General features: G+C 41.9%; 1 protein-coding gene across 2 annotated transcripts in view; it reads left to right on the top strand.

Annotated features, from left to right (window-relative positions):
- The window catches only part of RTN4IP1 (reticulon 4 interacting protein 1), a 43,585-nt gene that overhangs the window by 21,353 nt on the left and 7,978 nt on the right, over positions 1-14,254 (top strand). For both annotated transcript variants that reach the window (XM_084890557.1, XM_084890556.1), the window contains 3 exons: positions 3,608-3,744; positions 7,412-7,595; positions 11,181-11,273. In XM_084890557.1, the coding sequence (XP_084746683.1) occupies positions 3,608-3,744; positions 7,412-7,595; positions 11,181-11,273 (414 nt within the window). The remainder of the gene's footprint in view (positions 1-3,607; positions 3,745-7,411; positions 7,596-11,180; positions 11,274-14,254) is intronic.

Here is a 14,254-nt window from a genome sequence, read left to right as displayed (position 1 = left end):
ACTGTAATTTCAGCTTGCCCTTCAAATAAGGAAATTTTCTAATGTAGAAGGAAGTGTTAATCTTTCCAGTGGTTTAATATATGAGTTACTTTGTGGATGTCTCGTATAAGAAATGTTGGAAAGCTTTGTAGTCTTGAATTTGAATAGGAAACATCAATATGAACTCAACATATTTTGTGTACTGGTGTATGCAAAGCTGTCTCGTGAAATATCTTTGCTCCTTAAAAGAAAGCAGGGCTTTTTGGAGAAATGGCAGATTCCAGATCTGTGGCACAAAATGAGCCTGGAATATATTAAATAATGAGGAAACTATTAACTTGAAGGAACTCCCAAAGATGTGACACTTTGAGTTTCAGTAATAATAGTAATTATAATATTATGGAACAAAACCCTTCAAACATATTTAAATCCATGAATTCATGATATATTTTTTAAACGTCCTCAGTTTTGGAAGAGGACCAACTTATTTAAAAACTGAAAAAGGTAAACAATTATGTGTCTTGCCTTTATGTATGAACTTTATCTGAGTAAACAAAGCATGTTTCTTCATAAAAGTATTCCAACTACTTTTATGAATTAAATTAAAAAAAAAGAATATTACTTTGCAACCACCAGTAGACAGCTGCTAAGATAAGAAGAGCAACAACCAGACATGATGTGCCTTCTCTCATTTTGCCAGACACTTTCCATAGTCTTGCTAGAGGGATTGAAACAGGAGACACAGAGCACAGAGCAGCATGCAGAACTGAGCCCTGAATGTGCAATTAGAAATTCCTCACCAGGAAACTGCAGGTCCGGTCAATGGCCTGGATTTTTTCACTGATAAATTATTACAAAGTGAAGGGATAGAAGAGGAACCTATAGTTAAAAAGAGGCTTAGAAAACATTGAATTTTAAAAATACACAAGACTATAGTGTCTAGGGAATGCTTATCTGGGTGCTAAAACAATATTTTTAAATGCAGGGAGGGGATTACTATAAACATCAGGATAATGATGACTTCCAGGGAGGGAGAGAGTTGTGTTGGGGTGGGGCACATAGAAAAGCTTTTGGAATGGCTGCTGTTTTTTGTTTCTGCATTGTGTCTGCCATGTACGCATTTTTTTTTTTATGCTTGTGCTTGTACAAAATGTTTTTAAATGTACGCTGTTTTTAAAATCTATTAGTGGTGTTTAAAGATACTAGATAGTTCTAAGTGGGAGAGAAAAAACTAGAAATTTGGAAAAAATTAATTGAACTGTTTCAACATGTGATAAATTCTTCCTGAGGATTTAATACTGTTTAACAAACCATTAAATGTAGTGCTTAAAACATAATTTCCTTTTTTTTCCTCCACAGTCTGTTTTTAATATAGGTACTGGATATTTATCTTGGATTATATTCTTCACATAATTGAATATAGATTGGGACTTGCTGTTGAAAGCAACATGTAATTGTACTCAAGTGTCTCTGTTTACAGCCTATAAACATCATACATTTTACATGATGTCACTCCTAAATGTTTTAATTCCCCTCCTATTTTCAGGGCATATAAACCCTTGGTCAATATTGCTTTTAAAAGTGAGAGATTAGGTAAGATTATATATGGTTTTTAAATCCTTTATTTATTTTTTTGTATGTAAGATTTGTATTGATTTTTCTAGGGAGAAAGGGAAGGGAGAGAGAGAGAGAGAGAGAGGGAGAAAGGGAAGGGAGAGAGAGAGAGAGAGAGAGAGAGAGAGAGAGAGAGAGAGAGAGAGAGAGAGAAACTTTGATGTGAGTGTTTCATTGAGAAAATCAATTGGCTGCTTCCTGCACACCCTCTACCAGGGATTGAGCCCACAAAACAGGCATGTGCTCTGATGGGAAATTGAACTGGCAACCTTTATGTGCTTGGGATGAGATTCAATCAATTGAGTTACACCAACCAGGACATTCCTTATTTTAAAAATATCAGGCGTCCACATTTTATATCTGGGAACTATATATTTAGGTCTTTTTTCTTCCAAGGTAATCATGTTTAAAAATAAAGTGATTTTATTTTCCTCACTTCTTTTAAAAAGCATCTAATCATTTATCACCTAGTACTGGAGCTATTTGCCTTTTTAAAAAATATATATATTTTTATTTATTTCAGAAAGGAAAGGAGAGGGAGAGAGAGATTGAAACATCAATGATGAGAGAATCATTGATTGGCTGCCTCCTGCACACCCCCTACTGGGGATCCCGCCCAACCCAAACATGTGCCCTTGACCAGAATTGAACCTGGAACCCTTCAATCCGTAGGTTGATTCTCTATCAATTGAGCCAAACCAGCTAGAGCAAGCTAATTGCTTTGATACAGCTGCCTTACTCAAGACTGTATTAAAGATACAGATGAAGAAATGTTGCATTTTTATGTTCTGAATATATTTAAAATTGTCATTTTCTGAGAATATGTTTTTATTTATTTACTAGGGGCCCAGTGAATGAATTCGTGCACCTTGAAAGGAACTGTGGGCTGCGAGGCTGTGGTGGGCACAGTGGCGGGTCTCAGCCCATCATCCGTGCCCCCACTGGGCCCCACCAGCCACAGCCCCTGGTCCCGTCTGCTTGTAGCCCCGGTCCCACCACCACCACCACTCCCACACACTGATGGTGCCAGCCTGTTCACACCCCCTGACCGCGTGGAACGATTGGGGCTGGCACCAGCAGCAGGTGCGAATGAAGGCTGCTGCCCCCATTGCCCCTCAGGAGCAAGGGGAGGTGGATAAGCCCTCTGGATGGTCAGGGCTGGCATCCGCCGCTCCCACTCATTGCTGACTCTGAGCGATCGGTACTGGCACCGGGCGCTGTCAGTGGGTCCAAGCAGGGACTCTGGCACCGGCAATAGGTGTGAGCAGGGCTGTCGCCAGCAGCAGGTGTGAGTGGTGGCTGCCGGTCCTGATCGCCCCTCAGAAGCAGGGGGAAGTAGAGAAGTGCTAAGGGGTGATTGGGGCCGGCAGCCACTGCTCCCATCCGCTGATGGTGCTGAGTGATCGGGATCAGCACTAGGCACCGGCAGTGAGTGTGAGCACCAAGTGGGACCACTGCGCTCAGGAGCAAAGAATTTTCAGTAACCACCAGAGTGACTGGCGCCCCACCTTGGTCTGATGTCCTCCCCCACTCTCAACCCCCTAGCTCACCTGCTCCACCATCTCACCATGGCCAACGCCCGCCATGTTCCGTGCGGGCCCCCTGGTGGTCAGTGCACATCCTAGTGATAGGTTGTTCCTCTGGTCTATTTGCATTTACTTTTGTCAACCTTAAAAGTACTATAGACTCCTTTAGTACTTAGAAGTCTATAGCTCTCCTCTCTTTTCTGATACTGGTGAAGCATTGAGTCCTTCTCTGATTGGATTGGTTATAACTATTACAACAGGAGACTGGCTGTCTCATCCAGGGAAATGAGATCTACTTCTTGGAATTTTCTGAGTGAATAAAAGTTGAATCATTTTTTCCTAGTTTCTGACAGATGGCTTCCTGTAGTGCTCATTAAGACGAAGCACTTAGAGTTCTCTAGAGATCAGGCTGATATATGTACACGTGGTGCCAGCTATTTTAAAAAATGTTTTTTACTTTCTCCCTCCCCCCCCTCCTTATTTGGCAGGTAATGAAAGCATGGGATGCTCACGTGACAGCAGTTTGCTCTCAGGATGCCAGTGGACTTGTAAAGAAACTTGGGGCAGATGATGTAATTGATTACAAATCTGGAAATGTGGAGGAACAATTGAAATCTTCAAAACCGTATGTATTAGAACAATGTTCACAGTTGATAATGAAAGCCTGAGATGGTTTGGTGATCATGTTGGGAATCTTAGAGAGGGATCTATGAAAATATTCAATGCCAGTAGAAATCATTTAGGTTGGTTTCTGCTTTAATTCCAGATGTTAACATAGCACAGTAACACAATGAGATAGGTATTGAGGAAGATATTTTGCTTACGGGGTCTTTTCAGTTAACTTTCATTACTGGCTTGTAACAGGTCTGAAGGCAAAATTGTAAGTGTGTTCCTTTTGATGGCATCTGTCAAAAGGAACACAGGAAGAACTTAGAGCAGTGCATGAAAATTTATGCTTAGCACTAAACACATTTTTGGCTTAATGAGGGCTTCACAGAAACAAAGGCAGCATAAATATTGATGATGGGAGCACTGTGAATGTTCTCGGTGCTTCTGAATGCCAGGCTGTGGTTTGGTTTAATGTACAAACGGGAGCAGATTCAGGCCTCCCAGTTCCTGTTCATCTTGACTGTGGGTGCTTACTAATCTGGTCTTCATCTAGCCAAGATATGCTGAGAGCATAACCTAGAAGTGATTGGAAATCTACTTTACTGCTTCTTTTTCTTTACTGAGAATCAAACTGGCCATCTTTCAGTGTACAGTGCATGGGCTGATGTCCTGCCAACTGAGCCACATAGGCCAGGGCTTATTGCTTCTTTTTCAAAGGTGTTTCCTTTTTCGATTACTTTTCAGAAGCCAGTTATTCTTGTCCACTTTGTGTAGAAATATATTTTCATGGCTTAAAAAAAAAAAAAAAAAAAAAAAAAGGAGCCCCTGTCTGACTGCCTGCCCTTTTCCCAACTCCCAACAGCAGTATGGCAGTGCACCCAGGAACTGACTGCTTATTCCTTCAACTGTTTATGGAGCCTCCACTCTTGCCAAACAGTGTTAGGTAGTGGTAGTTCCATTGATCTATACTTTCTGCTGCCTCTAGGAACAGCAGTATAAGACTGAGGCCAAGGCCAACCCATTGCCCTCTATCTACCTTATCTTTAAACATGTCTGGAGTATGTCACCAGAGAATAGGGAACTGATGAATGAAAGGCTGTAGCATACCCAGACCAGCACCCACAGCTGTGCTACAGCTTGCTCATCCACATCACTCATGAGTGGTCTTAATCCTTTGCTTACTCCCTTCCAGTGGGATCTCATCAGCTTACAAATGTAGACCATCACTTTTTTTTTTTTTTTTTTTTTGACAGCTTTAGTTAAAATTTATATTTATAACTTACTAGTGGCCCGGTGCATGAAATTTAGTGCACTGGTTGGGGGGGGGGGCGGTGGTTCCTCAACTTGGCCTGCACCCTCTCCAATCTGGGACCCCTTGAAGGATGTCTAAACTGCAGTCAGACATCCCTCTCACAATCCAGGACTGCTGGCTCCAGCCCCTCACCTGCCTGCCTGCCTGCCTAATTGCCCCTAACCACTCTGCCTGCCAGCCTGATCATCCCCAAATGCCCCCCCTGCCAGCCTAATCACCACAAACTGCCTCACGTGCCAGCCTGCTCACCTCCAACTGCCCCTCTGCTGGCTTGCTCACTCCACACTGCCTGTCCTGATCACCTCCAACTGGTCCCCTGCTGATCTGCTTACCCTCTGCCATCCCATCCTGGCCTGATCACCCCCCAGCGACCCAAGGTCCCAGCCCCTCCTTTTTTTTTTCTTTCCCCCCAGCAATTCCTTGAACGGAGGTCAGAGCTGGCTGGAAGCAAGTATCTAGGATTTATTTATCTTTTATAATTGAAACTTTGTAGCCTTGAGCAGAGGCCAGGGCCGGCCAGGGAGAGCCGGAAGCTTGGCTTCCTCCATTGCCGGGGGCAAATCCAGCTCCATGGCCACCACCATTTTTTGTTGGATTTATCTTCTATAATTGAAGCTTTGTATCCTTGAGCGAAGGCCAGCACTAGCCAGGGTGGGTGTGAAACTTGGCTTCCTCCATCACCGGCGCAACCCAAGCCTCCTGCTTGCTCCAACTTCGTGGCCAGCAGCCATCTTGGTTGGGTTAATTTGCATACTTGCTCCTGATTGGCTGGTGGGTGTGGCTTGTGGGCGTAGTGGAGTGATGTTAATTTGCATGTTTCTCTTTTATTAGTGTAGATAGCTGAAGTTTGGCCTCTGAATCTACCTAGAATAAATTTGTTCCTCTTTCTAAATCACAGCTTTTTAGATTTCAATCTTAGAGTTTTATAGCAGGAAAGGGCTCCAAAATTCTTTAGTCCAATTCTATCATGTTATGGTTTCAAAAATTGGGTAGAGGGTATATGAGTTTTGAATGCTCAAGGTCATGCCACTTAGTCATGGGTGGGAGAACTGCAATCTGGTCTCAGGATTTCTTTTTCAGGTGGTGCCTGTTCTATGATACCAGGCTGCCCTTAAGTTTTATTTAAAATAAGTATCATCATTTTTGTTTATTTAAAATTTGGGAAGGAAGTAGAAAATTAAAAGCAGAAACTTTAGAAATTTAAATTCACAATTTTTATTCTTTTTAATGAAAAGAATACTCTTCTAGTAAGGTCATTCTCTTGCACACATAGCCTTCCATTTTTACTTGCCCTTCTTTAGTGTAGTCCCATAAAAAACTTAAGATTTACAAAGTTGATCGAAGCTGGTTGTCATAGCTCTGATGCTTGATTTCATTCAGATGAATTTATTAAAAATAAATTTATCAACTTACTTAATGTATAAGGATACATTCTCTAAATAGATCTTTGTTTTAACAAATATTTAAAAGCTTCATTGGGTTTTATCCCCGTTAAGGAGAATGTAAGTGATTATAGCAGCTTTAGATTAGACATAAAGAGTTGAATATCTGTTAGTTCTTGTGGATTCCACCATGACTGGATTTTCTGGGCATGCTAGAGCAGAATTGAAGACTGAGAGCAGGCTATTGATTTCTTTATACATTGTCCCAAAGCTATGCCTGAAACAACAACAAAAAAGTAGAACATTCTAGGGGAAGAGGATGCTCCTGTAAGCAGTTCTAACTTCAGAGGGATTAAAAGCAAATTGTTTTTGTAGGTGAAAACCTTACATATTTGTCATTCCAGTACTCTGTGCACTAAAGAATACTTTTACTTTTATCGCATGGATAGCTTTGCAGTTTTCTGTAGAGCTTGAGTCGAGGTTTCTCAACCTTGGCTACCTTAGTTTCTCAACAATTGACCTTTGGGGCTGGATAATTTTTTGTTGTGAGGGGCTGTTATGTACACAGTAGGGTGTTTATCATCATCCCTGGCCTTTAGATGCCAGTAGCCTCTTCTCACCACCTTCCAGGGTTGTGACAACCAAAAATGTCTCTAGGCATTGCCTAATAGGTCCCCTAGGAGCTAAAATCACCCTCTATTAACAACCGCTAGTTTAAATCATTCTTAAAGTATTAGAAAATTTGATTTTATGACACAAAAAGTCAGTCATGTTTGACTTATCTAGGAGAAAAGCCAGAGATTCTATAAGTAGCTATTCCCTTTACTCCTTTATCAAAGCAGCCACCCCTTGGCTGGATAGCACAGCACAGTTTAGTTTGTGGCTGTCACTGAAAGAAACCCTATGGCTAATGGTGATGGGATTGAAGGGGGATTGGAGCCCTGAGTAAAGACTGACAAGGATATTTTGATTTGCTTCTTCCTCCCCAGGTTTGATTTTATCCTTGATAATGTTGGTGGATCCACTGAAACATGGGCTCTAAATTTACTCAAGAAATGGTCAGGAGCCACATACGTGACTTTGGTGACTCCTTTTCTCCTGAACATGGACCGGTTGGGCATCGCAGATGGCATGTTGCAGACGGGCGTCACCATGGGCTCTAAGACACTAAAGGTAAGGATTCAAGTTCTGGTTGGTGAGAACAAACAAGTGCCTCTTGCTCCTGGAAATTGATTTCCACCGAGCCAGTTTCTTTCATCTTGGACACAAGCATGGGCTCTGGAGTCGCACCCTGACTGTGTTCAAATTTGAGATAATCCATGTGAAGGACTTGGCACAATGAAAAGCTCCTATTAAATGTTAGCCTTTATTGCTACCATCTGATATACCTTCTGCTTTTTTCTTTCCTATACCTGATGCTCTCTATCTTCACCAGTCTTAATACATAAGGTCTCTTGTATGGGAGGGTGAAAATTTTAGTAAGTGTGCAGCTGACTGTTTTTATTTATAGGATTTGGGGCTTTCAGACCTTTAGAAGTCCATGGGAAATTTTTGAATTTCAAAGACCGGAAAGAAATTGTAGTCTTACTTCAGTGAGACTACAAAGACTCATAGAACCACCAGGCCTTTTCTGGATTTGTATTGATTGTCCCAACACTGCACATCCCATATGGATCAGAAACTCTAGGTATTGATGGCATTCTGGAGTTTCTGACGGTTGATTAGTCAGCCTGACTGTTAACAGGGCCACTGTTATCAGGGCTTAAGGAGCTCTGACCCCACCTGAACTCACCCAGTGTGTGGTGGGCCTGGAGACGTGCAGCTTTGGTTACAGGACTGATGGCTTGAGTGTTTGTTCTTAACATGATAGCCTGTTGTCCTCACAATGACGACAGAGCCTTACATAATTCCACCTTATTCACTGTTGGTAATCAGAGGTCATTGACTTAAAATCTGAATTAGTAATAAGGTGGAATAAGTGATACAAAAAGGGAAGATAAATTCTATTTCATTAATTAGACAAAGTACTTTAGGCCCAGGAAAAAGGCAGTAGAAGGTTATGGGTCACTGGGTCGCGCTCTCCATCACTGACCCATATTTGTGAGATGACTGACTGGCTTGATAATTATCTTAACTTTTTTTTATTCTAGAAATTAATTTGGGACCTTTCTGGGAGTGAACTTTAGGACTTTGGTCTTTCGGATTCTGTGTACTAACTACACACTTAGAAGTGGTAGCGAAGAGCTGTGATAAAAGAGACCAGCACTCAATTCTTAGGAACCATGTGTGGGTGATAGAGGTGAACACCCAGCAAAGTGTTCCGGGGTCTTCATTTTCACTGGATCCAGACACAGCCAGAAAGTGTCCACAGGAGCTCTGTGAGAGAAAGGGAACGCACTATGATTTGTCTCTCTTTCCCTTTTCACAAAGCCCAGGCTTTCCAAGAGCCTTAAAATATAAGTTTAAGTTTTCTAAATGGTTTTACAGTTTGTATTCCAGTGAGTCCCCTTACAATTTAACCTTCAGAGCTGGCCTCTGAGAGTAAAACAGGCATAGCTCTCTTCATTTTCCCTTTCTCCCTGCTTGAAAGATGATAGTGGTAATCTCATGTGAAAACCTTTTAAGTAGTTTCTGATGTCTTTCTGAGAATGTGCAGTTAAAGCCTCATTGTAATGCTCTGGGCTCTCCTGCCTGCTTTGGTTTACTCACTCCTGTAATGGCCTGGAATAAAAGTAAAAATTCTGCTGTTGCTGGCCAGAAGTTTCACTTTACAGGGCAATGCACTGTAAAGAGTTATAGACAGGGCAGTGGTGACTATTGCTATTCCTTCTTTAAAACCCTAAACAATTACCAGAATGTTTTCATTGTAGTCTGGAAGGCTAGACCTTAATAGGAAGTACATGAGTTGGTCTGTGAGTGCAATTAACTGGGCCCCCTATAAGCTTGGGATAATCCCAGTGTTTCAAACTGTATTTTTTTGCCTTTCTTTTTTTGAAGTTAGTTACCTAGACCAGTGTTTCCTGACATCTTTCATGCTCTGACACATAGAATATGAAAGTATTTGAAGAGCATATTGAGGCTCCTCTGGGTCAGGAGCAAACTAGAGACTCTGCTTCCCAGGCTCTGCCCTGCTATCCCAAAGGCTGACAGGGGTCCATGTCCATTACACCTATTCTAGGGTCAACTTGGTTCTGTTTGCATTTGTGGTCTTGGGATAATTATGGTGACTTCTTTAACTCTCACAGTTGTTCCAGGTTAGACAATAAACTGTAGGGTTACTTGACCAAGCCCGTAAGCCATTCCTGACACACCTGCTGTGAAGCTCTACCTAGATAGCAGCTTGGTTTTGTCTTTCTTTCTAGTCTTAACTCTCATTTGACATTGCCCCAGTCTTTCCTCAGTAAGCACGAGGTGAAACATTTATTGTATACTTTTTATGTATCGGGCATTTTACATGCATTTTCATTTAATCCTTCCAACAACCCTGTGCGCTAGGTGGTGGCATCACCATTCTGCAGGCCAGGAAACAGGCCGAAAGAAGTAGCTAAATAGCACAGCTATTAAGTTCATGAGCTCAAGTAGCAGAGAGTTCCATTATACTTGCCAATTCCATGCCGTGGTAGCAGCAGATTCAAGCTGAGGCAATGTGAGGGCGGGCCCAGGGAAGAGGAGTCAGCCATCCCAGCAGTTGTGGGTACGTGCAGGGAGGGAGGAATATGGTCCTGGCGGATAACTCAGGATAACTCACATCTGACCTAGTGTAGTTGGGCAGGTCAATGGGGTATCATGGAGACCCTCAGCTCACTTGTTTTCATCATGGCCTAATGATAATAAATAATAACAATTCAAAGTAGGTATGGCAGTAGAGTGATCAGGAACCCTCTTGGTGTAAGATTTTTGTTTATCTTCACCAGGAGATGTTTTGTCCCATTATAAATCAGGTGGCTGTGGACTTGTAACTATAGGGGAAGACTCAGCTATGATATGTAAAACAACAACAACAACAAAAAACACACCCTAACTTTGTTTTGCCTTTAAAACTATCTTATTACTCTCAGAGCCAGAAAAAACAAACAGTGTGATTGGATTTTTTATCTAAAATTATATTTTGATGCTTTACTATCCCCAAAGAATTCTTGAATTAGTTAAAAAGCTCTTTTCTGATGACTCTTGGCCTTAACTCAAACCTTAGTAGAGAAGGCCTAGAGGTATCTTATAGAGAAGAAATTGAGTGTGTTAGACCATTTAGACCAGTGTTTCCCAAAGTGTGGTACGTGTACCCCCAGGGGTATGGGAAGAGTTTGGTGGAGGTACGCGTTGCACCGGACTTTGGTGGGGATATGCACTGCACCGTGCTTAGCTGCGTCTAATTCTACATTCTCATGAGTACGAGGGGTACTCAGCATTACGAAAATTATAGAAGGGGTACACATATGTCAAAAGTTTGGGAAACACTGATCTAGACTGTCATTTTAAGGAGAGCTTTCCTGTGCTTACTTGTCAGTCGCACATTGGTGAAGAAGCCTGAGTTCACAGGGATTTTTTTTTGTTCATTTATTTCCTAAACATTCACGAAGCATTCACTATCTGTCATTCACTGTGCCAAGGTGCTGGGCATGCAGCTCATTGTGGCAGCATGAAATGGGAAGTCAGTTTGTCTGTCCTAGTCCTCCAGAAAATACTTCTCACTAAATTTGCATTTAGTCAGAATTTATCCTTTTCTGTATTTCACATGTCTTTTTTTCCTTTTCGTTTTAGCATTTCTGGCAAGGAGTCCATTATCGCTGGGCCTTTTTCATGCCCAGTGGTCTATATCTGGATGACATTGCAAAGCTCGTGGATGAGGGAAAGGTATGTGCATCCTGTTTGTGTTGCTAGAATGTTTCTTATAATCTGGGCAACTTGCCCACCAAGCCCAGGCCTTGGGAACTCTGCAGAGATGGGCTCAACCAGCATGTGTGCTGCCTCACGTGGCCAAATTTAAGTGCCGTGTTTTTTGTTCTACCTCCTTGGAAATCATAGACTTAGACTGCTATTCCTAAAAAAGAGCTCACACTGTCTAGTCTGATACTTTTGATTTATAGATGAAGAGGCAGGCCCAGAGAGGTTATATGGTTCCCCTGAGAACCATTGGTTAGTGGTTAGCAGAACTGGGGTCTGTAGCTGGGCTGCTACTAGTTTGCTTATGTTCTTGAAAAAGAAGGCACCATGAAGGTGCAAGGAGACCAAACATTGGAATTTAAACCCCAACAGAACTGGACTGAAAGTCAGGTACCGGGGTCTCCTGTTCCCTGGCTGGTGTAAGAAAATTGAGGGCCAGTAAATGGTATACCTGAGAGGGTCGATGGGCAGGACATGGGTGAGGATAGATGGAGACTTTATGGAGTAACTGTGGCTGTCCTGCAGTGGGCATTGTGGGGAAGGATTGCTGCTTATAGTCTGGTCACATCTTTTGGGGTATCAAAAGGCCTTTCAGGGCTGTTGAGGGTTGAGTCTCCTCAGCTACTGCCATTTGAGTTTGTACACAATCTTAATCACCCTGATATTCCATTTTTGAAGGATAACCTAGAAGGCAAACTCATATTTTGGTGTTGATATTTATGACTTTATTGAGAGATTATATGGAATTAAAGGATGGAGAACCCTATATATTCTAGAGGATTGTATGAGGGCATAGATAAAATCATTCCCATTTTACAGATGAGAAAACTGGCTCAAAGAGATAATGGGACTTGCTCATTTGCAGAGCTGGGACCAGAATTCATACTTCCCTATTCCCAGTCCTGTGCTTTTCCTTCTATACTTTCAGTTGCATTCTTAGTGCCTAAGTATGATCTGGGACTTCCCTTGTCATTTTCCAGTGGGCAGGGAAAGTGATTGGAGCAGGGCCAGCATTACCACCGTGTGATCCATGCTAAGCCACTTGCAAAGACCCTTTGTGATGGACTTGCTTCTGCTGGCACCTGCCCCTTGCTGGCCCATTTTATCATTCTATTTCAGTTGTTAAATGGACAGTTCTTAGGAACTTCTGACTTCTTTTTGTACATGTACTGTTTCATGTTTTAAATTCTGTTACAGCCAAGGAACTACATACAGTATGTGATAGTAAAAACCTACTACTCTTCCTAAATTTTTTGGTTCCACCTTTTGCATGCCTTTTCTCAGACTTCTGAATCTGGCTGTGTCAATGGAGGGCTCAGCCTATTATCACTGTGTGAGTGCCCCTTTGCAGGGTTCTTCCCACCTCCCTTGGATGCTTATTTTATTTTTAGAAAGACGAAAATAAACTATTGTAAGGTAATTTGGACTGGACCATGATTCTTCATAGTGCTCATCTGGTTGGAGCCCCATTATTAGAGAGATCCCTGTCCTACAGCGGCCAGCAAACAACTGTGCTTGTCCTGATAGCTGCTTCAGGATGTCCTTTTGCTTACTACTACCACTTTGTATTCAAAACACTGTCTCTTTCTCTCTACCTGGAAAATACTATTTACGAAACAAAGAAGAGAGGTGACTTGTATATACGTATCTATTAAATTTGGCAGATAACTGGTAGAATGGCTAATAAAGGAAATGATAGAAATAAAGAAGCCCTTGAGGTATCCTTGAGCGAGGAGCAGTGAGGAAATATTCTTCTGACCTTCTCTGCACCAGGGTTACTTGGGCTTGTGTGTAATTCTGACAGTGAAGGGCTCTGGAACCATGGAAGTTGATATGTGACATTGGATGCCCTGGTGAGGTGTGCTGTCTTATCGCGCATCCTGCTTCTTTGTGGGTGCACCAGGTCACTGACTGCCTACACTTGGAAATCAGAAAGGATTACGTATCTGGTCTACTTACATATTGTGTGGTTAGTAAAGATTGACATTCTGTAGGCTTTGGCTGAGTGCTTAATGACTCTAATTCGAGGCATCTGATAGAGGAGCTATAGTTGTTTGATACTGTGAAGCCATGAACCAAAAGAACCTACTCTTTTAAAATACTTAAACTTTTCACCGAAGCCGGTTTGGCTCAGTGGTAGAACATCAGTCTGCGGACTGAAGGGTCCCGGGTTCAATTCCGGTCAGGGGCATGTAGATTGGTTGCAGGCACATCCCCAGTGGGGGGTGTGCAGGAGGCGGCTGGTCGATGTCTCTCTCTCATTGACGTTTCTGGATCTCTATCTCCCTCCCTTCCTCTCTGTAAAAAGTCAATAAAATATATTTTAAAAAAATACTTAAACTTTTTAAATCGATATACATTTGCAAGGTTTAAATTTAAAAGCCAGGAAAAGTAATTTTAAGAAATCTTCCTTTGACTCCTGTCCCTCAGTGACTGAGATTCTCCCTGTCAGATGCAACCAGTGTTACCAGTTTTTTGGGTATTCCAAATATGGTCTCTGTATCAGTAGGCTGATACAGAGAATGATTTATAATCAACACATTGAGTATAATGGGCAGCTGAAATTGTGCCTTGTGCCATTTTCTGCTAAGCACAATAAGCATTTTCTGTTTTTATTTTTTTTTATTTTTAATACTATTTAGCAATCATTTTTGGTTGGGAGGGCCATAGCAAATATTAGATTTGGGCCAAATATGTGTCATTGATTAACATACTCAAAGATTAAAAATATGAAAACCTAAGCACATATCTAGCTTACTGTCCTCCCCCCCTCCTCTCCCCATCCTGCCACTGTGTCATGTTTAGAGAGACTGAGACTCTAAGAGACTAAATGACATGTTCAAGGTCACAGAGCTAGTCAAGGCCCAGGTCTCATGAACTCTGGGACAGTTCCTTCTACCATCCTTTGCTGCCTTTAAGATTGGGACAATAATAATTAAAAACTAAATTTC

The sequence above is a fragment of the Pipistrellus hanaki genome, assembly GCF_964339955.1.
Source record: "Pipistrellus hanaki genome assembly, chromosome: 7".
NCBI lineage: Eukaryota > Metazoa > Chordata > Mammalia > Chiroptera > Vespertilionidae > Pipistrellus > Pipistrellus hanaki.
Note: the sequence above shows the minus strand (reverse complement) of the source record. Positions and strands in the feature narration are given on the sequence as shown.